The sequence below is a fragment of the Ochotona curzoniae genome, unplaced genomic scaffold (genome assembly GCF_017591425.1).
Source record: "Ochotona curzoniae isolate NIBS_2020 unplaced genomic scaffold, NIBS_Ocur_1.0 scaffold_3223, whole genome shotgun sequence".
NCBI classification, from domain to species: domain Eukaryota; kingdom Metazoa; phylum Chordata; class Mammalia; order Lagomorpha; family Ochotonidae; genus Ochotona; species Ochotona curzoniae.
Window position 1 is genome coordinate 940,966 of NW_024467108.1, and position 26,104 is coordinate 967,069.

The following is a 26,104-nucleotide window of genomic DNA, read 5'->3' on the forward strand; positions in this document are numbered from 1 at the left end:
TTTTCTAAATTTTTTGTATAAAATCAAAACAAATCATGCAGTAAAAACTACCATAAGGAATCACAAGAAAATTATTATTGTGAAAAACCCATAAGTTTTGTTCAATTGTCTATGTATATGCATATCTATCTATTAATCATCTACTTATCTATCATCTATATTAAATCTAAGGAGCTTGACTATTGGAAAACCACAATCGTTGTGTGGAATGTGTATGATTCTAACAGAGTGCAAACCTCATGCTTCTTGAAAGGAGAGGCAAAAAGAAAATTGTAATGTTATTAAACAATTGAAGGACAAACTATCCTTCTGAATCGAGCTTGCTAAGTCTAAAATCTGTAAGTTCTAAAAGTTTCTAAAAAGTCATAGTGTCACAATTTATCCAAAGCATCCTGAAAACTCGAAATGTTTGTCATTATATTGATTGATAAAAGTATTAGCTATTCTACCAAAAATGGATACACTCCAATCTAACATAAAAAATCAAGAAGATATTAAAAATAATAAACAGAGTTGGTACAAACTGCCAAAATCAAAATGAAATGGAAAAAGAAGAAAACAATAAGAAGTGGAGAAAAAGTAGGTGGCAACTCGATGCATTTAAATACTACAGGACACGTCTGAATTTTCGTAAAATTACATATGAAACTACAGATATATGAAGTGATATTTATCCCTTTTCCATTCCTAGTTTATGCAGTAATAACTTCTTCACACCATCATAGATCTGCTTGGTTCTGACTCCATATATGACAGGATTGAGCATTGGTGGCACTACAACATAAAAGTTGGCCAAAAGTATGTGGATATAACGGGGAACATTCCTGCCAAAACGGTGTGTCATAAAAGAAAAGAGAGCTGGTGTATAGAACGCAAGGATTACACAAACATGAGACCCACATGTACTGAGGGACTTGAGTCGGGCTTCTCGGGAAGGAAGACGGAAAACAGCACGGAGAATATGAACATAAGAAAGAGCAATGGCAATAATGTCAAACACAAGATTTCCAGTAGCACATAAACCATAAATAATGTTGATCTTAATGCTAGCACAAGAGAGACGAGCAAGTCCCATGTGCTCACAGTAGGTATGGGGAATGACATGATTCCCACAGAAGGGCAATCGTAGTATCAGAAACACAAATGGAATAACAGTAATAAATGACCTCACTAACACACCAAGACCAATCATAGAAACAACCTTGTTGGTGAGGACGGTGCTATATCGAAGGGGGTTGCAGATGGCCACATAGCGATCATAGGCCATGGCCAGGAGGACTGTGGACTCCATGGCAGTGAAATTGTGGATGAAGAACATCTGCATAAGGCAGGCACCAAAGATAATCTCTCTGAGACTGAACCAGAAGATCCCCAGCATCTTAGGGATGGTGGCTGTGGAGAGTCCCAAGTCGATGGTAGCCAACATGGCCAGGAAGTAGAACATGGGCTGGTGTAGGCTGTTGTCTGTCTTGATCACCAAGAGAATGGTGAAGTTGCCTATCAGTGCAATCATGTATACAGCACAAAACGGAAAACCGATCCAGATGTGAAGAGCTTCAAGTCCTGGGATGCCCAGCAGCAAGAAGGAGGAGGGGTGAAATCGGGTGTCATTGGAAAGAGCATGCTGCGTGGTATCATGTAAGGTCATGGTGCATGGCTTGATTCTCACACTTACTCCAAGTGACCAGAAAGCTTATTTTTAGGTATACCTAAAGGTAAATTAGGGAATATTAAACATATGTGTATATTTCTTTTGCAAGTATTTTCATCAATTTTCAATTCACTATGTATATAGCACTTTAGATGAGTGATCCCTGATGGGGAAAGAAACACAATTAATGGAGTAAAGATGTTCTACATGATGCTTCCAACTAATTTGTACACCAATAATTTAAATCTAATCATCCCAACATATTCCTAAATTTACTTATTCTTATAACATTTAATGTAGCATTGAATTTAATCATTTTATTTTTTCTTAAATTGACCTAGTGAAGTTCTAATAATCTTAAGACATTCTGATTGATACATATATTATTTCATGAAATGGTCAATCACTTCCTCTTTAACTCATCCTTGTTCTATATGCTGACACCTTTAATGGCAGTGTTACATAATCAACTTTTTTCCCAGGTCTTGCATACAATGATGGTATATGGATTTTTTTTCTGATTTTCTCTCTCCCTAGTTTCATCTTCTTAATCTTTCTGAAAAAAATATATGAATTCTGATAATTAATTAAAAGTTGATAATTCCTAAACATCTCTTTTTTTCTCCTTCCCTAACTCTCTACCTCCTTTTTTCTTTTCTTTTGTCTTTTCTTCCTTCCTACCTTCTTGGTAAAGTGCAAGAAAATTCCCATCAGTTTGGGGAGTTACTACCTAATTAGAGATGTATTTTGCACATTTTCCATGTTCATTGCTTATTCTTACATTTATTTTACTTAATTGTCAAAATAAGTGGGTATTATAAAAAATAACATACTCATATTATGTGTTAACAATTTCATGTAAGTCATAAAAACATTCCCGGCATCATTTTCATGAAAATACAAGACCTTGTAGAAACTTTCCACTGTTATTCACACGATCTCTATAAAAGGAATATCAGGTATTACAATATTTTTCAGAGAAGTAAGGACTGTGCATCCAGTTTTATATCAGGTATCCCCAATATGTTAAAATTTATTCTGAATGAATTTATAACTTGAAGTTCTTAGGCTCAATTTTCATTGAATTAAAATAATGTATTTCCACTTTCCACCAAAGTTTTTTCTCACAAACATATTTTGAGAAAGGCATACCTCACAAAGAAACTTTGTTCATTTTTTTAGCATGTGCCATACTTTATATAGAATGTATTCACTCATTAGTACTATTTATCATGCTGTATGTATACAAAACGTACTATATACATATGTATACTGTGCATTGATTTACATATCTTTAAAGCTGCACACCATACACATACATAGAAAAGTGAAAATGGGATGACAGTCATGTTCTCATATGAGTTTCATAACTCATTTGGAGTACTAGCATTTTCATATCAATTTGTTGAGTCTCTTATTTTTTCATGTTAATGTGGTATTAATATAAAGAGAACAAATTCAATGTAGTTCAAATTGTCCCTTAACCCTTTCCCAAATCCCCTCCCTATTCCACTGATTTCCCCTATATCATTACAATAGTAGGCGTCTTCATGAGCAATCATAAGTCCATCATTCTACTATTTATATTTATCCTGACATTGTGGGTACAGACATGGCATAAGTACAGCATTACATTGTCAAGACATATTTAACATTTTCATTTGGATTCCATCTTTGGTTCAGAAATAGAGATGCATAGTGCATTATATCTTCGCACCTGGATATGATGGTATCTATTACACAGTTACTATACATTCCCTTAAAAGCCATAGCCATAAAACAAAATCAGCAACAGGAAGAAAGTTAAAAAAATTTGTAACAGCATGGAATTGAATAATGTGTTACTGAATGACCAATGTATCAATTAAAAAATTAAAAAAGAAAACAAAAAATCTTGGAGAGAATGGTACTACTGTATGATCATACATATGAGTCAGGAAATATTTTAATTAAAAAAAAGTTATTTTGAAGAAATGAAAATAAGAAAATATCAAAACATATGAGTTTTAGCAAAAACAGTATCGAAAGGCTACTGATCTTATATTTTGCATGAAGTTTGCATTGTATCAGAAAGACGAGATGATATTTGTCCTTATGAGATTGAAATGGCATATGAGCCAGTTATCCCACTTCTGGGAATATATCCAAATGAAATGAAATCTGCATATGACAAAGGGACCTATGAGTCTGTATTTACAATGGCATAATATATCATAGAAAAGAAATGGAAATACCCAGATGCTTACTGAAAGAGGAATAAACAAATCCTACCATTTGACATAAAATGATCCCAGCTATAGACCATTATGCTCAGTGGAATAAGCCAATTCAAAAGGGACAAATTTTTTTTCTCTGGTGGAACAATATGCTTTTCTTTGATATTAGACAACCTTCATGCAAAATACAAAATCGGTAGATATATATGTAAACCTGTATATACATATATTTATCCAGAGAGACTGAATAATGGCTTTCTACCATTGTCTACACTTACAATGCCGTGATATACTTAAATAGCTAACTGATGAGCTTGTGACTTTTGTTGAAAAATTATACTATTGTTGTAATATAAGGGAAAACAGAGTGGGTGAGGAGATAAGGGAAGGGTGGAAGGGGAAATTCCTGAGCCTAAGAAACTGTATCATGAAAAATCAAAATTAAAAAGAGTCATGAAAATGAACTTTAAAGATGTTGTTTTTGTATAAGTAATTTTGAAATCTATGTGTTGATTTTTCACAGCACAAACATTTTGTAGATTTTCTGAATATTGTTTTATACAGGAGTCCATTGAAGGTATTAAATTGCAATGATAAATTATGTCTTAGCCCCTTAACCTGTCACTGAAGTTCCATGTCCAAAGTTTCTTACACTAGTTGTTTGAATTTCAAGTCACTTGGGGATGTATATTTTCACACAGAAGTAATCGAGTGTATGTGTCAAGGAAGCTTTGCAAAGTGTAGGAAATGTTGTTTATGACCAGAGATACAGTGAGGCCAGATTATTGAGATGTTACATAACACTGCAATTGTGTGCATTTCTAAATTCTTCAACTACGGATCGAGTCAGTTGCTCTGACAGCATTCCATGTATTAAAATTTTATATGTTTTATCCTTGCTTTAAGATGAGAGACTAAGCAAATTGTTTAGGCTGAATTGCCATTGCGGCACAACAAATGAAGCCGTCCCTTGTAACTTCGGCATTTGATATCAGAACAGTTGCTCAATTCCTGGCTGCTCTGGTCTAATCCAGCTTCCTGCTAATGCCCATGGAAAGGTAGCAGACAATGGCCTAAATTTGAGATTTCCTCCAACATCTGTGGGAGACCTGAATTTCAGTCTGGTCCCAGCTTTTTATAGCCACTTGGGGAGTATGTTAGCAGATAGAGGATCTGTCTCTGATTCTCTCTCTCTCTCTGTTTCTCTGCCTCTTGCTCTGTCGCTCTGTCTTCCAGATAAATCTTTTTAAAAATTGGATAAGAGGAATTAACTCAGTATCAGTAAATGAATGACATGTATTCTGGCCCACTCATTCCAGAGTCCTCATTCTTGGATAATGGTAAATTGCTCTAATTATGAGCCACTTTTTATATTTGTGTAAATAGACAGTATTGGGATTACTCTGTATATAATATTAAATTATCATAATCATCACTTGTATTATGAACACTGATAACACCTAAATCCCTAAAGGCACAAATACAGATGTGAGCCTTTATCTGCTAACTAGCTTTTCCCCAATGTATTTACTGTCAGTAGGTGAGCTCTGTGCTGAGTGAAAATTAGCACTAACTAGGCCAAACTCTTTCCTTTGCCTCCAGTTTGCAGTTAGGTATGTGTAAACTTACCAATCAAATGCATTTTTATATTCTTTCTATTTTGTTCATCTTAAAAGAAATTTATGTATCCTTTTTTTCCTCTGTGATTCTGTGAAGATTTTCATAGTTCCTACATAATTTAAACTTAGATTATTTTCCCATTTTTTGCATTTCTTCACAGATTTTAAACATGTTTTTTCCCAAGGAAAATAATTGAACATGTTACATAAAGGAAACTAGTATGGTAAGGTGCTGGTATTGTGGTGCAGTGAGTTACGCTTCTGCCTGCGATGCCAGTATCACATACTGGCATCAAACTAAGAAGTTTCTGCACAGCAAGGGAAACAATCAACAAAGTAAAAAAGCAACCCACAGAGTGGGGGAAGATCTTTGCACACTATATAGGCGATAGGGGGCTAATTTCCAGGATATACAAAGAACTTCAAAACAACCAAAAAACCAAAACAAACAAGCCACTCAAGAAATGGGCACGGGAAATGGGCAAACATTTCACAAAGGAACAAGTCCAAATGGCAAACAAACATATGAAAAAATGTTCCAGCTCCCTGGCAATAAGGGAAATCTAAATTAAAACATCGATGAGGTACCACCTAACACCAGTTAGATTGGCCCACCTAAACAAGAACACCAACGACGCTTGCTGGTGAGGATGCGGGGAAAAGGGAACCCTACTCCACTGCTGGTGGAGCTGCAAATTGGTACAGCCTTTATGGAAATCAGTCTGGAGGACACTCAAACAACTCAAAATATGCATACCATATGACCCAGCAATTGCACTCCTAGGAATATATCCAAAACACCTGTTTTACGACAAACCAACATGCATCCCTATGTTCATTGCAGCACAATCAGTAATTGCAAAAACATGGAAGCAACCGAAATGCCCATCAGCAGAAGATTGGATAAGAAAGCTTTGGTTCATCTACTCCATGGAATACTACTCAGCTATTAAAAAAAACAAAATGCAGTTCTTTGTGGCTAAATGGGCACAACTGGAAACTATAATGCTAAGGGAAATGAGCGAATCCCAAAAGATTAGATACCACATGTTTGCCTTGATTTAACTTGTAATTTTTGTTTGGTTGTTGGTTATTTTTTGAACCTGTCATTGATACTGTCTCAACCCAGATGTTTCGAAGAATGGAACTTGCATTATTTTTAACATATTGTTTACCCAATACTATGTCAATTAATTCCATAATGTTGTATATTGATACTGAGGTTTTGTTGGGGCTTTTAACTGACCGGATCATTACTCTGTTAGCCCTATCTTCAGACTAGAGAAGGTCTCCACAAGAGGCCACTGAACTTATCTGGACAATAAGACGCTGGAATTTATGCTAGATATATGTTTGCAAGGAACGAATCTCAACTGAACTTGAACTGTGGTTATGCAACAAGGTGGAGGAATCCACCATGCGGGGAAGGGTAAGGAGGGGTGGGGGGATCCCCAGTGCCTATAAAACTGTATCACATAATACAATGTTAATAACAATAAAAAAGGTTAAATATCCCATCATTTCAAGCAGTCCTCGTCTTTACTCACAATCCAGAAATTTAAAAATTTATACCTCTAACCAATAGAGCTTGAGATTCATGACAACAGGCACTAGGTATGAGTTAAAGAGTAGCTCTTAAATTGATTCGTAAGGAAACAGCTTTTAGAGAAAAAGTGCAGTAACCATCTAAAAATAAACATTTTAGCAGAAAAAAAAATTACTTATGATCCTAGGGAATAATTTCCATATATTCACAAGGAAACCTAAACAGTTATTGTTGGAAAACTGTTAATGCTAGAGCAAAAACTGAATCATTCAGAATTCCCTACAATGTAACAGTAAAGTTTAAAAGGCAGTAACATTATGATGTATTCAGCTAAGCTTAAATGTAATAGGATATATTTATATGAAATGATTTAAAATACATTCAAATTAAATTAATGCAAGATGCTTTCATTGATATTGAAATGTACACAAAACATGCATGCATTTTGTAAATTATGTAATTACATTTAGTTTTAGAAATTTATAAAATTTTATGCTTTCCTGATAGACATATGATTGTTTGTGAAGTACCACCCAATGTAATACTAGAAGGGAAATCAATGGGGAGGGAAGGGAAACTTAGGAAGTGGGGCAACAAATCCCAGAAGCCATGGAACTATAGCATAAAATAATAAAAAAAAATTCTATGCTTACTGATAGAATGTAATCTAAAGTGATCAATACATTAGAAAGAGTCTGACATGGGTGATGAATAGAAAGGAGCAGAACATATTACTCTTGGTGTCTCTCTGATAATTACATATACCTGTTCTTTAAACTTTACAAAACTGTATTTTATATTTCTGATGATATATATTTTCATTATACTACAAATTCTCACACAGTGCACTTTCTATATATATTTGCTTATTTTTCAGTTAATTAATAAAGAAAAAGAGAAATGGAGAATGTCAGAGTGTTATTTTTTTTCTAGTAAATAGTCTTATCATATTGAAAACAAATCTTAAATCACTATAAATCTAGTGGTCTAATTTTGTTAACTATATTAATCCTCAAATATTCTACATATGCTTTGGATGAGAATAATAAGTGGACTATACTAATACAATAGCAATAACAACAACAATAACAATCTCACATTACTCCTTTGTCCATATCTACAGTAAAAGAATGTAAACCTGAATGAATTGAGCATATACTTAACTATACTGATTCTTTGCATTGTATTGCTAGCATTAAAAAGAGAGTATGTAGTGGGTAGTCATACTTACCGCACAGATAGGAAAATAAGCTAAGATTATTCAGTTAGTTTACCCAAAGATATTCTACTACATATTCATGGAGCTGGAATGTGAAGCCAAACATAATTACAAAGTAGGTCATCTTTTATGAGGTAATGTATATTTCATAAGATTTTGTAAATGTAAATGTCTGCAACATGTGATTCAAGCAGCTGTGAGCAAAATAAAGGAACTGCTTACACATCACAGAATTTTAAGATTTCTCTTTTTTGTATTTTTTAAATGTTGTCATTATTTTTCCATGATAAGGTTTTGTAGGTATAAGGATTTCACCTCCATCTCCTCTTCCTCTCTTTTGCTCTCTGCCACCCTATATCTACCATATTATTACAAAGCATAGACCTTCGGCAATAGTCACAAGTCCAACATTCTGCTGTTGAAGTGTATTATGGCATTGCATGAATTGGAAATGGTGAAAAATCCATCCTTCTATTTTCAAGGTAATTGAACAGAATCTGACGCTGTCATACCTCCTGTAATCTCTTTCATTAGTGAAGAAGCCCACACATGGAAATCTTCTCCAGGAAAGAAAGCAGGCTGTAGACTCACGGGTCTGGACAGAGATGTCATGGTTGCTGGCTATACGCAGTACTGAGTCTTTAAAAGTCTCCAGGAAATAGAAATAACCCTGCTTTTCAGAGTCATTTGCTCTGCTGGGAACCCTAAAGCTTCCCATCTCACTATGATTTGCGTAGCTTGTGACATAATAGTGGGGTTGATTACTGCCTTACCTTACCTGTGCTTATCAGAATGGCACTCTCACTCAGCTTGAGGGAGACTTCAGTTTCCTGGTGATTTTCACTCTTCCAAAGGAGTCCAGTTATAGAGTTTCCAAGGGCATAACACTCTCATGAGTGGAGTGGGAATGGCCATCCCCTGTCAGGGCAATGGGATGTTGGGAGTTGGAGATTTGAGTCCAGAACTCAGGTTCTGAGTCATTACAGCTTTCATCCGTTTAACAAAAACCCCAGGAACTGAGGAGGGGTAGATCCAAGTCTTTCTTGACTGTCTCTGGAGACTGCCTCTCATAGGACTGTCTGAGTACTGGAATGGTTGGCTCTCTATTACATCATACATCTGCATGCAAAAAGGAAAGATGGGGGGCAGATGTTTTGTGCAGTGTCTGGGATGCCCACATCTCATATTAGAGAATCTGAACTCAGGTCCCCACTCTGCTTCTAAACCAGTTTCTGCTTCGGTTATGCGTTCGTTCAGGTCTTTTGTTGCTTCTGGGCTAAGTTTGGGTAGGTGGTGGGAGTCTAAAAACTTCCCTAGGTTCACTCCCTAAATGACCTCAATATCCAGAGCTGAGTCAATTTGAACCCAGGAGACAGTAGCATCTTCCAGGTCTCCTGTTGCCTTCCTAGGCCATTAACAGGGAACTAAAACACAAGTAGAACCACAGAACCACTGGGACTCTACTTCATGTGGAATGCTGGCATCACAGGTGGAAGCTTGGCCTGTCACCCCAGGCCACTAACCCATGTTTGAATTTCTTTAAATATACTACATGTGCTGATCAATTAACTTGGGCCTACTTGAACACTTCAATGGGAGCTGGAGCTTTCTGTCGTGTAAATGTGACCCCACTAGAACTCTAGCATTCTAGACTACCAGCATTCACCAAATGCCACTGCCCAGGGCTTTTCGGTTGTTCTTGTTGTTTTAATCCTTTTTTTAACTCACGTGATTGTACATAGTAAACATGAAGAAGGTTTTATGCATGAATTTGTTAAGGACTACAGATTCAGGATAGAAGTTTGACAGACTTGTTAAAATACCAATTGGCACGATCCCAGTATTGTGGGTTGGAGCTGTGGCTCTGGGTCCTGTTTCCAGGTTTTGATAATGCAGCTCCAGGGAGACAGCTCAAGAGACTGTGATATTACATCAGGTTCCTAGCTCACAGCTCTGCTGCTGTTCATGGGGGGTGTGAACCAGTTGATGGAGAGGCACCAAAACGATTGTTCAAGACCCACAGAGTCACATCTCTGAAACATAGCTATTCCAGGGCAATCAGAAAGAATACGTTTATCCCCTTGAGCTTAGAAAACCCCTCGCAAGGTTCAGGTACACTGGGTTTTCCTTGAAGAAGAGCCAGGCTGAGCAGAGTGGCTCTCTCCTCTCCCCTCCAAGGCAAGTTCTTGTCCATCATTCTCTCTCTGTATTCTGAAGAATGGAAATCTGGCAACCATATTCCTTTGCCTGCTGTGCTCAAGTTTCCCCCTTGACCAGATACTGTGAGTGTCGTCCACACCAACCAGCACCAAAACATCTGGCAGTCTTGTGCTGTCAGTGAATTTACAGTTCAGCAGGTCAAGGCTGAGGCAGAGCTGTGAAGATTCCAGGATCCTGGCTGCGGCCAGAGCAGCCCCAACCAGTACATCATTCTCAGTTGCAAACCCAAGGATGGAAGGTCTCTCTCTCTCTCTCTCTCTCTCTCTGTTTGTGTGTGTGTGTCTGCCTCTTCCTTGCTCTGTAAATATGAGTTTCAAATAACTAAAGTTTTGAAAAAACATTAATTTCATATTTTCAGAAAGAATTTAAAGAATCCCTGCATTCTAGCTAAAGTACATCTAAGTTAACTTTATTATTCTTTGTGAGCTACATGACTGTTCCCTAATAAATGAAGTTGCTTTTTCCATAATTTCATAACTGTTTGTGCATGTGTGCCTTATTTCTGTTAGTTTTGATCTTCTTAGTATCATTAAATTTCATTTAAGCTGAGAAGACGCTAAGCTGCAATACCATGCATCCGAGCAACAGGGCTGTAGCGAGTAGCTAGACTATGTTCAGCCCAGGAAGACAGAGAATAGTTTGTGGAAATGTTACACTTAGGAATTGAAAGTAGAACACCAAATCACACACGGTGAGTGTCATTCTTGCAACCTGTAACTTCACATTCCTACAGATGAAGATCACGGTTCTTCAATCAGAGCTTAACGCTTGTGAGCGTAGTGGGATGAGGCCCATCCTTGCTTAGAGCAAGAGATCAGGAAAATTCACCAGAGTAGAACAAAGGAAGTGAACTTATGCCTCTCTGTCTTTTTCTTTTCTTTTCCTTTCCTTTCCTTTTGCTTCTTTTCTTTTCTTTTCTTTTTTCTTTTCTTTTCTTTTCTTTTTTTTCCCTTTCTTTTCTTTTCTTTGCTTCTCTTCTCTTCTCTTCTCTTCTCTTTCCTTTTCCTTTCTTTTCTTCTCTTCTCTTTTCTTTTTGAGACCAGTGTGTGTGTGTGTGTGTGTGTTGAGCTCCTGGAGCTGGAGATGAAGCTGAGCAGATACAACCTAGCATCCCTCATAGAGCAGAAGCAAGCTCACACTGGGGAGGGCAGCAGTGAGTCTTAGTGGCTTTCTGGGACATCATTTGTATGGGCTAAATCTGAGAATGAGACCCTGGACATAAACACAGTGATCACTATCCTTTCTCATAACTTACTACACCCATTCTGCAAGAACATTTGATAGCCTTGCAACTTGCATGTTATTTCTACAGGGTTATATGTAATAGAAAAGTCTGTTCACATTGTACTCATGGTACGTAGCAACTCTCAAAGCAGCAAACCCTCCCTGAACCCAGGATGGCAGCACTGGCTGCTGGTACCAGCACAAGAGAATGTCCGTCTTCTGGTCATTAAGGAGAAAGAAATCCGGATAATGGAGCAATTAAAATGGATGCCTGTGAGTATTCTTAGGGCAATTAAAATCAGAGAACCAGTTTTTGCTTTTTCTTGTTAATCAGAAAGTCTTTGTGTAACTGGAGTTTGAGAGAAAGGACAGGAGCACTCTGTCAGATATTTGTTGTCAATAATGCCTACAAGGAAAGGCCATTCTGGACACTGGGTGACTGAATTCAGATACAGGTCCATGGTAAGTAACAGCTTGGCTCCCTCCATCCTAAAAGGAAAAGGAGATTTAGGGAGGGGGATGCTGGCAAGTTGGGGGAGTGACCAGCAGGCCAGTGGGAATGCTGAGATGCTCCATGAGCCCAGAAATGCTTGTTCCTTTGCTTTTTTCCAGATTTTTTTTAAACAGAGATAAGCACAATTCTACTCTTCAGAAGTCTCTCCTAGCCCCAGAAGGTAATCATGTATCACAAGGGGGGAAAGATACAAGAGCTGTGAAGACAGAAGGGTGAGCTTTACCAAAGCAGTCAGGTTAAACATAACATACAGAGAAAAGAGAGACGCTGGGGCATCTTGTTCAAAGCAGTGTTTCTAAAACAGCCTTCTTAGTGGCTGAGGAAAAAGTAAAGTTGGCTCAGGCTGTAAATGTCTTCTTAGGTTCCTTCCTCCCAACACTTTCTTAAATTGCACAGGGAGAATCAGGATGTCACATCAGAAACTGACTGTTGTGTCCTCCAGTACTACAATTCTGGCAAGTAGCTGAATTTTGGTACGACTGTTTTTTTCCCTGTCTTGGAAGGTCTGCAGTTTCATGTCTACATTTCTATACAAAGTAACACTCCATAGAACAAATTTTATTCATATTTATTCTGTAATTTGAAGTTCATTTATCTGGTTAGATAATTAAATAAGACAGTAATAGTAATAACAAATAAACAATAAATAAATAAGCATTTTTTTCTCCCTTACTTTTTTTAACAAAATATTTAGTTTTCTTATTAATTGCATTGTATTATGTGACATCTTCCCGAATCCTCTCCCCATGGTGGATTTCTCCACCTTGCTGCATTACCACAGTTCAAATTCAGCGAGGTTCTTTCATTGGAAGTATTTACCTAGCATAAAGTCCTGTGTCTTATTATCCTAATAGGTTCAACGATTTGTTGGTAAGACCATCTCTGGTCTGAAGGTAAAGCCAGCAAAGTATCATCCCAATCAATTAAAAGTCCCAACATAACATCAACAGCCATTTACAACCTTAAGGCATTAATTGACATGGTATTATTAACAGTATGTTGATGGGAAAATGCGGTTTCTTAACTACATCCTGTGACTTCTTCATAGACATTTCAATTTTGGTTTGTATTCAACCTCATTCCATAGAGTTATCAGTTTAGGTACAGTACATTTTATTAGGATTGGTGTGCAGAGAAATCCCCAATATCCCAGTGAGGCGTACCCCAGTGTGTCCCACCTAGTGAGGCCTGATTGGGTCCATGCAGGGCGTTTCCTGTCTGATTCTAAGCTTTCCATGTTGTTGTCTTCCATTCTAGACTTTTTGGTTGTTTGTATGATTGTTTGTTTTCAGGGGTTAGTGTAGCAATCCTAATGGTCACAGCAAGGGAGGGTGGGGACCCCACTCAGCATTTTCTTTCTTACCAGCAGGATTTAATCCAAAGCAGAGGAAGATGTACATATCATATACCTACGGGAAAAATTACATCTAATCTATTTTTGTAATTATTTTGAATATTTTGGAGACACAAACAGAGATCCACAACATATTCTTATGTGGATCTTCAACTAGGAAATCTTCTCCAATTTCTGTGTCCAAATTTCTCATTTGTGTGATTAAAAAAACTGTGGCAGTAGTTTTCATATCTATCAGACTTACTCACAAAAAATATATGCAAACAAATTTGGCAGTGAAAGTGTTTTTGGTATCAATTGGCACTGCTGGTGTGGGTCTGGGAGATACGTAGAAGGAGGGCGCAGTCTGATGGCAGACTTCTACGCCCGTGCCCAAACTGCCAAGCACAGGAGAACTGTCGTCAGTCAGCTTCACCCTGCAGAGCCGCGCCCTGGTGTTGGCCAATCTAGTCACAGGACTAGGGATTACGTGATGCAGGACTGGGCATAAAAGGCAGAGCACAGCAGCTGCTGCTACCACTTGCTTTTGACACAGCTGTGTTTACTAGCAAGCCCCTCTAACAGACAACATGGTGCACCTTTCCGGTGAGGAGAAGGCTGCAGTCACCTCCCTGTGGTACAAGGTGGATGTGGATGAAGTTGGTGGTGAGACCCTGGGCAGGTTGGTATCCACTTTTTAAGGCAGCTGAATGGAACTGTGTTTGTGGAAACAGAGTCAGTGTCCTTCTTTGCCACCAGGGACTGACTTCCTCTCTCTGCTGGCCATTTTTCCTTTCTCAGGCTGCTGGTTGTCTTCCCATGGACCCAGAGGTTCTTTAGTTCCTTTGGTGACCTGTCCTCTCCCGATGCTGTTATGACCAATTCTAAGGTGAAGGCTCATGGCAAGAAGGTGATGAATGCCTTCAGCGAGGGTCTGCATCACCTGGACAGCCTCAAGGGCACCTTTGCCAAGCTCAGTGAGCTGCACTGTGACAAGCTGCATGTGGACCCCGAGAACTTCAAGGTGGGCTTGGAGTCCCTCCACCATTCTCATCCTATTTGTTTTTCCTGTGATTAAATCAATGTGCTACAGAGAGGTCATAGTTCAAAGAGTGTTTAGAAAGGAAAAGTGACATTTGCTTGCATCACGGTGGCATTCTAATGAGGCTTAATTTCTTCTTTATTTTTGTTGTATTCACAACCATTGCTTCTTCTTGTTTTCTTTAATCTCCCAGTTTTAACTAAACTATATGTTGTGTTTGTCATTTCAACTTTTTTTTCTCTCTTGGTCAAGTGTTTGTTTATTTGCCACAATGTAAATGTTATCTTTCAAAACTTGCTTGCAAGGCCAGCTTTCTTTGCACAATTTTAAGCAATAACTGCCATAATTCAGTGAAATGAAATAAGATTTCTGCATGTCAATTTTGGCTGGCGAAAGAAGATTCCTGTTGGTAGAAGCAGCTAATCCTAGTCATCATTCTGCCTGTATTTTTGAAGTAAGAACGACATGTGCCATTTGTGATAAGGATGGAGTGAGTCCAAGCGGGACCCAGTGCTAACCCTGTTCATTTCTCTCGTCTTTCCCACAGCTCCTGGGCAACGTGCTGGTTGTTGTGCTGTCCCACCACTTTGGCGCTGAATTCACTCCCCAGATGCAGGCTGCCTGGCAGAAGGTGGTGTCTGGTGTGGCCAATGCCCTGGCCCACAAGTACCACTAAGCTCCCCTCCCTGCTCTCCACCAATCTGGTGAAATCATGAAGCCCCCTGAGCACCTGGCTTCTGGCTAATAAAAACATTTTTTTTCATTGCAATAGTGTGCTAAAATTATTTCTGTGTCTCACACAAGGACCTATGGGAGGGGAGGTAACTGAAGAAACTGAAAGTGAGTGTCTGGTTGAGTCTTTGGCAACGTTTCCTTATGAGCTGTGTGTCATGAAAGCAAGTGAGGCAGCAAACGGCTATCAAGTGACTAAGCAGCTCCTGTTGCCTCTTCCTCAGTCCTCGGAAAGGCTTGATTTGAGGTCAGAACTTTGCCATACTTCATTTTATATCCTTTTTTGGCGTCCCGCAATTTTTACTTTCATGCTTTACTAGTCTGGTTTTTCCTCTACGCCTGACCACTCTCAGTCATCATGATCTCTGCTATTTTATGGAGATGTTATTAAATTGGCTGGGTAAAGGAGAGAAGGTGTGCTGACTCCCCTTCTCATGAGTCCTGTTCCTTGTGGTCACAGCTGATGCCACTGGTTCCCAACAGAAAAGGTGCACTGTTAGCAGGGTGATTAACATAAGACTCAACTGGAGGCAAAGGGGTTTTTTGGGGAGGCCAGTGAGATGGTGAATTAGGTTGATCTTCCACCTGTGGCAGTGGCACCCTATATGGGCACTGGTTTGTGTCCTGACTGCTCCATGCCTGATGTAGATCCCTCTTATGGCATGGCGGAATGATGGAGAACGGCTTGGTTGCTTGGGCCCTAGCACCCGTGTAGGAGACCCAGAGGAAGTTCTTGGCTCCTGACTTTGCTTTGGCTCAGCTCTACACATGTGCCCATTTGGAGAGTGAACTGGCAGATGGTGCCATCTTTCTCTTCTCTCAGTAAAATATGCATTTGAAATAAAAATGAATAAATTAATAATCTTAAATGCTTTCTGTGAATTCACATTAAATGACCATCCCTTAATAGGTTAGCTTCTGTATTCAGAGCAGTTGGAGGGCTGCTGTCTCCTTTAACCTGCCTCTTAATGGTTTTTCTGTCTCCATATTGGTCAGCATACTGTCACCATTTCCTCATTATTGAGTCACTCAGGTGGACTTCAGATTTTAGAAATAAAATATCAGTCTGATGTGGTCAAACTCCTCTTTACAACCCAAATGTGAATCTAGCCAGCATGATTCAAAAATCAAGTCACTTAATATGTGATAAAATTATTATTAAATATTATGTAGCTGTTGTGAAATTAAAGGGTGAAATCTTTAAAACCAAAGGGAATTGGATCCTTCCATCTCACTACATCACAAAACCTGCAAACTGTATTAAAATCTTAAATTGGGACCTAATATTGTAAAACTTCTAGAAGAAAGAATAAGATAAATCCCATTGACATTGGTATTAGTAATATTCTTTTGAATATGACAACAAAAGCAATGACAAGAAATGAACAAATAAGCAAGTGAGGCTACACCAAACTAAAAATGTACTGCACAATAATGAAAGCAATCATTAGCACAAAGGACAGTCTATGAAATGTAATAAAATATTTATGCAGGCCAGAAGAGTGGCACAACAGCCTAATTCTCTACCTTATGGCACTGGCATCTTGTATGGGTGGCCAGAGCTGAGCTGATCCTAAAGCAGGAGCCAGGAGTTTCTTCCAGGTCTCCCACCTGGAAACAGAGTCTCAAGGCCTTGTGCCATCCTCTACTGCTTTCCCAGGCCACAAGCAAAGCCCCACTTCCTATCCAGCTCCTTGCTTGTTGGAGACTAGGAGGAGGTTCCCGACTTCTGGATTCAGATTGGTGCAGCTTTGGCCATCGTGGCCGCTTGGGGAGTGAACCAACAGAAGGAGATTTTCATCTCTGTTTCTTCCTGTCTGTATATCTGTTTTTCCAGTAAAAATAAAATAAATCTTTATTTTAAAGAAAAAGGAAGCTGGATGGAAGTGGAGCAGCTGAGACAGGAACTGGCACCTATATAGGATCCCAGCAAACACAAGGCTAGGAGTTTAGCCACTAGGCTAGTGTGTCAAGCCCATTCTAATATTTTGTAACTAAGCCTTTCAAATAAAAAAGTAAACATCTTTAAAATTAGACAGAATTATAAATTTTATAAAGAACAAAAGATGCTATCCAAAATATATTAGAAATTCATGCTCATTAACCTGATAGTAGTAACAAACTATGAAATAAATAAGGATGTTGAATATTTGTTTCCAAGAGACATACAAATGGCTGAAATGTATATGAAAAAATGCTAAGATATGAAAAATGCTAATCAAGACCACAAAGAGTCATTATCTCACTCCTACTAAAGTATTTATTAGCTAAACAGAAAATAACAATTGGTAAGTAAGAGGAAAATTTTTTTTGTAAATTTTCAGTAGTAGTATAAATGCTCATAGTCATTATAAGACATTTCTACCAAATTTAAAAATAAGACTCCATGTAATTAAATAATTCCACTTCTCTGTATATATCTGGAACAAAATAAATATGTTGAAGATATTTGTAATTCTAAGCTAATTGCATCATTCTTCATTAGAGCCAAGAAAACACACCAACCTAAGTGGCTATTGACAAATAAATAAGTGAAGAAAATGTGATTTTATACATATATACATACACATATATGTATATGTTTATGTGTACTATTCAGTCTTATCAATAAAGAAAAATCTTTATTACAACAACACGGATGGACCTGGAAGACATTATCCTGATGAAAATTAGCAAGGAGGCAGATAATGTCCATAACACCTCTGAGAGTAAGAATATAAGAGAGAAGTATGAACAGGAAGACTAAACTCACGGTGAGCAACATGAGAAAACATATAACAAACACAGTTGGCTCATGTTCAGAGTGAAGACTTGAGACATGCCCTGGTGTTACAGAAGGAATAAGAGAACACAGTAGAAATCAAGAAAGCACAGGTCTGGCAGGATAATTAATGTATCATATTTCAAGTTCTCCAAACTCTTAATTTTTCGGATGTTTGATTAATTTGAAAGGCAGAGTCTCACACCCACTCCTCCCACACATTCATAATGCAAGAGAGAGAGAGAGAGTGAGAGAGAGAGGTCTTCATCACGTGGTCTATTCTTGAAATACCTAAAAGAGCCATGAATTGGTCAGGCCAAACTCAGAAAACTGGAAATCCATCAAGTTGTGCCCAAGAACGGTAGGAACCCATGTAGAACCATAATGGGTTCCTTCCTGCTCACATTAGCAGAAAGCTAGGTCAGAAGTGGAACAGTGAAAGCTGGAATAAGGACCTGCCTATGGGTGTTGGAGTCTCAGGCTGTAGCTTAAACTTCCCTCCCCACTGGAATGCTCTAGTCCTCACTATTCAGGACCTAAGGAGCACCAAGGGATAGCACAGAGAGCTGGTAATAGCCATGCAGAAATCACAGGCAATGACTAAGAGCATGGCTGAATGCATAAGAGAAAAAAATAAGGACAAAAAAAAGACCTAGATCAGTTCTTGCCAACGTGGTTTGACAGTAGTATATGGGAGATTTTAACAGGGTGATGAGTTAGGAACAAAGTTCACAGTAAGTGGCATTGCCTCCCAACTGTATCAAAGTGCTCTGAGAATACAGGGACAAAGAGCCCATAGTGACCTAATCAAATCTTAGAAAATTTTTCAACTGGAACTTGGGAGACTAACACTAAAACATAAAAGAACAAAAGTAATTCTGGAGACACTACATGGAACAGATTTGTATGTAGCAGCATTTTTGTCTACTAGCAACAACAATCTATGCCAGGTAAGAATTCACAAAGGCGTGTTAATTCACTTCTCCTCTCGTATTCCAGAGATTCTCAGAATTAAATGACAATGTTGAGATGGAGGAAAATTTGCAGTCCTATTTCTAAGGATTTTGAGCATCAAGGCGCTAGTTTAGCAGAAGTCAGGCTTAGAAAACTGTTGAATTGGAATATGTCTTTAGAATCAATAAACTAAAGAAGTGTCTCCTCGAGGCCAGTTAAAACAAAACAAAAGCAAAGAAACAAAGGCTTCTTTAATCAATATGAAATGTGAGCCACTAGATGGATAGTTAGAAAAACTAACCTCTCTTTTTGTGTTTTGGATTGGCTTCTGCTTTCCAAAGATGGACTACACATTGCACAGGTTGTTAGTAAGACACTGTAGCACTGGTTCAAGTTTCAGCTGTGGGCTTCCAATCTAGCTCCCCTCTAATGCACCTGGGAAAGTAGCAGAACCAGGTTTAAACACTTGGTTGGGCCCCTGCCTGCATATGGGAATCCTAGCTGGAGTTCCAAGCTTCTGGCTTCAGCCTGACCCAGTCCTGGACATTACCATCACTGGGGACCTCAAGCAGGGAATGGAAGATCTCTCTCTCTTTCTCCCTCTTTCTCTTTTCTCCTCCTTCTTCTTCTCTTTCTCCTTCTCTCTCCTCTTCTTCTCTCTCCTGCTCTTCTTGTCACTGCCTTTCAAATAACAGAAATCATCTTTTATCTTAAAAATGAGCATAGAATCATTGCTGCTGAAGTGCTTTAACAAAGATCTGAAATGCCTACAGAGATTAGATATTGAGAGTAAAGAGGGGTTGATGGGATTTCATATGGAGTGACCTCAAATCAAGAAGTATTATCATTTATTGCTAAAATGAATTTTCAGAATTGCTGAAAGATTCATTTGTATTGCTGAAAAGTTAGCATGATGTTTTCTCCAGCCTTTGTCCTCTCTGTCTCTCTCTCTCTCTCTGTCTTCTCTCTCTTTCTCTGTTGTATTAGTTAATTCATGGAAAACAAAACTACTCACAAAACCATATATCTTAAGCAAGACTTTTCTCAAGTGTTACTCTACCTTATTCTCCTTGACATTCCATCATAGATTTTTCTTATAATCATTAAGTGTACTAGAATGTAGACAGTTAGTAAGTCATAAAGGTAATTCAACAATGGTATATCTTTATCTCTTGTTGACTTGCTTTATTCAAAAAGCACTGGTAGAGTTTGTTGTATATTGAATGTAGAAAAAACACAAATCTAAAGCCAACTATTCTTGATGTTGGAGGAAACAAAATAATGATGACACATTTTACCTTCAAAGAATTGTGAATAAGTTAGTCTGGGTGACTCTCTTTTTCAACTTCACTCCACTGCTGCTTTGTCATATTTTTCTCAGAAGCAAGTGGAACTTAGGACATTTCTGAATCAATTTGTTGTCCTCCCATTGGTCTCCTCTGCCAACTTGAATTGTTAACATTAATCTAATTCCAAGAAGAATTGAGCCCTGTCTTAGGAGCTAAATCAGACTATCAAATAGGTTCAGAACTGAAGTACCCAAGAGAGTATGAGCAAAAGGCAGAGGTAAAGCTGGTTTTGTTTTGTTGATGATGTAGTGAAATGGTTAGGTGTTGAGCTTGCTAATCTGTCTTCATCCCCAGGCTGGGAACTGCTGCATCAAGGACATGGTCCCTTGAATTCTTGGGTGTCTTTCTAGTCTTTTTGTTTTGTTCGAACAGGGATCAGCTTACCTTCCATTGGAGAGTTAACTGTCTCATACAGCTGCTAGTCAGTATAGGCAAAAATATTTTTCACTTGTTGATTGCTGTTCCAGGCTGTGGACATGAACAACTATGTGTGCTAGAACTCCATTTCTTCAGTTATAAAGTGGCAATAACAACAACTGTTTGCACAGATCTGTTATAAAATCATAAGCACGTGAAGTGTAGAAAAAAAGCCTCCTTTGCATTGAAGGCTGATCAAATAACAAGAAACCCTAGTAGGAGATTAAACAGTTTAACAGTGATGGGGATACAAGGAGACCCCAGAAAGGAAGGGAAAACGCAGGAAAGAAAGTGTGCATGCTGTAACTTACAGGAGCCCTAAGGGACAGAGAAGCAGGAGAGCAGGGAACATATCTAATATGATCTCTAGATGTTGAGTTTGCTGGACAGAATTGGTTGAGCACTTTGCATACTTCTATGCAAAATGGGCACTCCAACATCAGTTTCCTGATTGTTTCACATGTCCTGCTTCCCTAGAATACACGTTCAGTTCCCTTACTGGTTGTCAGATCCACCTTATGATGGGTTGTGATTTTGCTCCTCCCTGAATGGTTAATTTTCAGGAAGGGGTCAGACAGGGAAAGCTGTTTTATATGTAGAAGATCCAGCACTGGCCAACATGGCCTTTCTTCCAGTTGTGTCCCCCTGACTGCTGCAGCAGGAGGTTTCTTCCTTTCAGTAATCTTCACAATGAGCAGAGTTCTGGTCCATGTAGAAATTCTTGGACAAGAGGCAACGTCTGAAATTCCTTTCTTCATTCTGTAACAGCAGAATGTATTAAAGTTGAATGTATATATATTGTGTGACCTGGAAGCTTCCTGAAATACAAATATGAATATCTATGTGTGTCATGTGCATACAAATACCCAAGATTTTTGTAGCAGCAGTATATATCATAACCAAAAGCTAGACAGGACCTACGTTTGTATCAACATTGAAGCGATTGGACACATTATGGCATATTTATAAAGTAGAATATTATACAACCATGAAAAACAAAGGCAGATATTACAAAAATAGTTAACACATGGAACATGGAATAACTAAGTCACTCATAAGAAACATAGTATATTTAATGGCTATAAAATTTTGAAAATAAGGCATGAATTAAACATAATAGAAGTGGATCAGATGGGAGAGTGATCAAGTCTGCTGACAGTTAAAGGGATGAAAAAGAGTGGGCAAATAGGTCGTCTAAGACAAGTTCATTTTGTTCTTAGCTGAGTTGTTATTGTGTGAGTATGTTTTCAAAAATTCATTGATCTGTACATGCAAATTGGGTATATTAATACATGGCCATTGACTTAAATGTTAAAATTAAGGCTAGTGGAGGAAACTAAACAATGGAATATTATATTATGCAGATTTCACCACTGTATCTGCTTTTATATCTAAACCTACATGGACCATCTTAATTCCATGAAGAAAAGGGAAAAAGCATTTTATTTAAAAAAAAAGGAATACAAGTGGCAACAAAAGGAAAATAAATAACCAAGAAGGCAACAAGTAAAGATGTCTCGAGAGCATTCTGTGCAAATACAGCCCAGGAAAGACAAAGACAACCCAGGAGTAAAAGCCATGGCTGCTGGGTTCTTCTCCTGCACACACTTCATATTCCACTGGAAATATTTTTATACAGTTTGTTACAGAGATAATTTAACATGTTGTGACAATAGCACATTGGGCACCTTTACTTATATGTTCTGTGGACATTTAAAATTAATTATGTTGACAACTTTAAAAAGCATCAAGCCCACTTTGTATCTCTCCCAATAGTACCAAATGTAGTGAAGTGCTCACTTATATATTTGCAAAACAACATTTTTGTCTATACTCTTTAGAGTCTTCAGTCTGCCATATCCCTATAACCTTGAGTTTATTTTTTTAAAGATGCACTTAGTTTTATTTCAAAGGCAGAGGTTTACAGAGAGTGAAGGAGAGACAGAGGTAGAGAGAGGATATATGGTATATCATCTGTTAGTTTATCCTGCAATGGTTGCAATGGCCAGAGCTGAGCTTTTCTGGAACTGGGATCCAGGAATATAGATTCAGGTCCTAAAGACTTGAGCTGTTGCCCACTGCTTTCCCAGGCCATGAGCAGACTGGAAGTGGAGCAGACAGGACACAAATTGATGTCCATATGGGATGCTGGCACTATGGGGCAGAGGATTAGACTGCTACCACGCTGATCCCTAATCTTTAATTTGCAACAATTATAATTATTATCATAACAGATAATCATCCCAGATTTCCTTTATCTTACTTAAGGCCAGCATTTCACTCATGGCTGATTTTTGTGCCTTAGCAAACTTTATGCTCTAAAGGTCAAGGGCAGCGTTAGTCTTCATTCAAGGCTTTGCAGCATGTCTCTATGGCAGGAGAAAGGTTAGCCGGGAAAGTGGGTCTTGCAGGGAAGCCATGGCCTCATCCTTCGTCATCCTCGAGGATATGGCTCCACACTGTGAAGGAGATTGGGCAGTGCCTGGGCGAGTGCTCCCTGCCAGTCACTCTGCCTGGACCTCGACTCCATTTTTGAGTGCTTTCCAAAGTTGTGCTTTCCAAGGTAGATGGAGCAGGTGAATTTTAGGAGATACTTTCCTTCTCCTATCTTTCTCAGGAAGAAGTGGTTAGACTGAGGTTATGGCCAGTAGATTAAGCCGTGGCTTGTGACACCACTTTCCCATACCAGAGCTCTAGCTGAAGATCCAGCTTCTCAGCCTTTGTTTTGCTGTTGTGTCTGGAAGGCAGAAGAAGATGGTTCAAGCATGGAAGAGCAGTGTGAAGTTCCTGGCTCCTGGTTTTAGCTTGGTCCAGAACTGGCTCTTGTGGTCATGTGTGGAGTCAATCAGTGGGTAGATCTCCCTCAGTCACTCTGTCTTTCACATAAAAGAAAAAAAGAAAGAGGAGGATAGATATGGAAGTTACTGGCAACAGAGAAATTTATATTTTCTTCTTAATAACACCTGACCTGGCATATAAAGATGATTCTGGTAGTGTAATTTCCATGAATTAAAATGAATTCTAATGTAAATGTAAAAATTCTCTGTAACATCTATAAACTTTCTGGATCTTTTCTGAAGGCTTTGAGTATTAAATGTGGCTTGCTTTTTTTTTAATTGCTGGCAAAGCTGTTTTTATCCTCTATGTGAGAATAAAATGCGGGAACCGATAGAAATGAGTACAGATATCTTCACTGAAGATGTAGAAACCACTTGGAGAAACACTGAACTTGGAGTCTAATAATTCCACATCTTCATTCACTTTCCTGGGGAGTCCTCACAAATTGCTTTATTTGAAAACAAGGGTCCTTAACCAGACAATCTGGGCCTACTATGGATCTTTGAAGAGATAATTTTTAAGTATGTGTAATAATTTCAGTATTTATTATCATTAATTAACATTGTTCACTTTATAGTAAAACTTAAATTAGATTTTTCTGTGAACTGATCTCATCACAAACGGTGGAAAAGTGGTTACCAGAGGCTGGGCGTAGTGTGAGGGAAGGGATATGGCAAGGGATGACGTTGCAAGTTTTAGTTAAGAATTAAATAAAAATAAACAAGCAAAAAAAGAAAGTTTCAGTTAGACTAGAGGAATAAGTTTTAGTGCTGTATCATACTTAAAATTTACTAAAATAATAGTTTTCATACCTTATCCTTTTCAAATCATAACTCGGAGGATTGATGAGGAACTCAGCTAATCTTTCACTAATGTATACATTGTTCAAAACATTCTATTAGCTTTCATGTATATGAGAATGAATATACATACTTACTGTTTGTTGACTTAAAACAGTTGATGACAAGAGCAGGTCACGCTGTGTAGCGGTGAAGTTGCCGCTTGGGGTGTCCTTCTCTTGCATGGGCTGCCAGTGGCAGACTTGTCTGCTCTGCTTCCAGCCTGGGTGTCATTAGATGACAGCTCAAGTGCCTTGGCCCCTGGCTCGTCCTTGGACCCTGGGCTGCAGTTCAGGCTTCACAGTGTTGGTCTGATGCAGCAATGACTGCAATGGACACTTTGAGAATAAACCAGCAGGTGGCAGGTGGAAGACCTCTCTCTGTCTCTGCACGTTATTGTTTCAAGTAGATGAAAGTCAAAGAATAAACACTGCAAATAAAGGAAATAAACAAAAATACATAGAATTATTCACCCTCTCCGCGATTCTGTTTCGTTTTCTTCTTGTGCTTGCCAGTTTTGTGGTTGGTTTCATTTTAAGCTGTCTCATATCTTCTTAAACAGACTGAAGATATTAAAACAAGAAAAGGTAAATTCTCCGTATAGAGATCATTATGTCATCATGTGATCAAATCAAATAAATCTTGGGAGAAAATTCTCATATGTGCTTAACGCAGATGGCCACAGCTAAAAGAGGAAGGATGTCATCCTTTTTTTCATGTTTGTGAGTTAAAGATAGTTATTTGTTCCAATTATGATGTCAACATTTTAGAGATATTATGATGAACATAATAAGATATGTAATAAAGAATAGATGAAATAAGCATACTCCAAGAAGTTAATAGAGAACAATTAAAACATAGCATATAATTTCCGTAAACTTTTAGAAGCCCTATCATAGGTAAATAAATATAGAAATGAAAAGCAGTATTAATAAAATTGAATGACAAATGTTTGTATAACTTGAGTCTTTAAGTCTTGTGGGTTTGTAGTTTCTTGACACTTCGTTCTTCAGATGAGCTTTCCAGATAAGCTTTGCAGAAGGTTCTTATCTCTTCCTCCAGGCCCAAACCCTGAAGATCTCACCAGTCCTGAAGCCAGTTGATAGTCTTAAAGAAAAGAATCAATGGACCACTCCTGACCCCTGCTGGTACCAGAAGGAATCATTAGAAAAACGACCTTTGAAAGTGGCCCTATAGAGACCATTATGTAATTATTTTGGAAGAATGAGAAAATAATTGGACTTTCAAATTGAAAACACACACACAATGGAAGTGCTTTTATTCAATATAATTGTAAATAAACTAACTTCCAGACACAGTAGAACTCATCAGTTCCATAATGATGAAAAAATGCTTGGTCATGACATAATTACAAAAAGACGGCATTCATGTAGGGAAATATTCCTAGGGAGAGAGAAAAAAGACCAAGATGTCTGCACATAGTTTTAATGAGAACGATCCCCTGAAACAATCATCCTCTTGATTTATCACACTTGCTTTTCAAATCCCATTTCTCGTCAAGTACACAGAGAGAGGACTGGGATTGTGTTACTACTCCTGACTCATATTTACTGCCACTTATCTTAATCATTTTATGCTTGGCATCATCCTGATCACTGGAAATTCACAA

The 26,104-nt window shown here is 38.2% G+C and overlaps 2 protein-coding genes and 2 long non-coding RNA genes across 5 annotated transcripts; 2 read left to right on the forward strand and 2 right to left on the reverse strand.

Annotated features, from left to right (window-relative positions):
• Nucleotides 1–670: 670 nt before the first annotated feature.
• LOC121145279 (olfactory receptor 52E2-like) lies at nucleotides 671–2,419 on the reverse strand. Its single transcript, XM_040964008.1, has 2 exons — nucleotides 2,387–2,419; nucleotides 671–1,594 (listed from the first exon to the last, which is right to left on the reverse strand). The coding sequence occupies exons 1-2, from the start codon at nucleotides 2,417–2,419 to the stop codon at nucleotides 671–673; spliced, it is 957 nt and encodes a 318-aa protein (XP_040819942.1).
• A 9,518-nt stretch (nucleotides 2,420–11,937) lies between these two features.
• Nucleotides 11,938–12,841, forward strand: LOC121145517. Its single transcript, XR_005882025.1, has 3 exons — nucleotides 11,938–12,157; nucleotides 12,308–12,369; nucleotides 12,606–12,841. It is a non-coding gene; the product is annotated as an uncharacterized LOC121145517 (long non-coding RNA).
• A 1,253-nt stretch (nucleotides 12,842–14,094) lies between these two features.
• Nucleotides 14,095–15,353, forward strand: LOC121145513 (hemoglobin subunit beta-like). Of its 2 annotated transcripts, none has more exons than XM_040964416.1 (3): nucleotides 14,095–14,224; nucleotides 14,344–14,566; nucleotides 15,132–15,353. In XM_040964416.1, the coding sequence occupies exons 1-3, from the start codon at nucleotides 14,133–14,135 to the stop codon at nucleotides 15,258–15,260; spliced, it is 444 nt and encodes a 147-aa protein (XP_040820350.1). In that variant the 5' UTR covers nucleotides 14,095–14,132; the 3' UTR covers nucleotides 15,261–15,353. The 2 variants fall into 2 exon arrangements, with proteins under 2 accessions (XP_040820350.1, XP_040820351.1); XM_040964417.1 differs by having other exon boundaries at nucleotides 14,097–14,228; nucleotides 14,348–14,566.
• A 6,113-nt stretch (nucleotides 15,354–21,466) lies between these two features.
• LOC121145514 lies at nucleotides 21,467–24,612 on the reverse strand. Its single transcript, XR_005882024.1, has 3 exons — nucleotides 24,569–24,612; nucleotides 23,061–23,673; nucleotides 21,467–21,556 (listed from the first exon to the last, which is right to left on the reverse strand). It is a non-coding gene; the product is annotated as an uncharacterized LOC121145514 (long non-coding RNA).
• Between the last annotated feature and the right edge of the window lie 1,492 nt (nucleotides 24,613–26,104).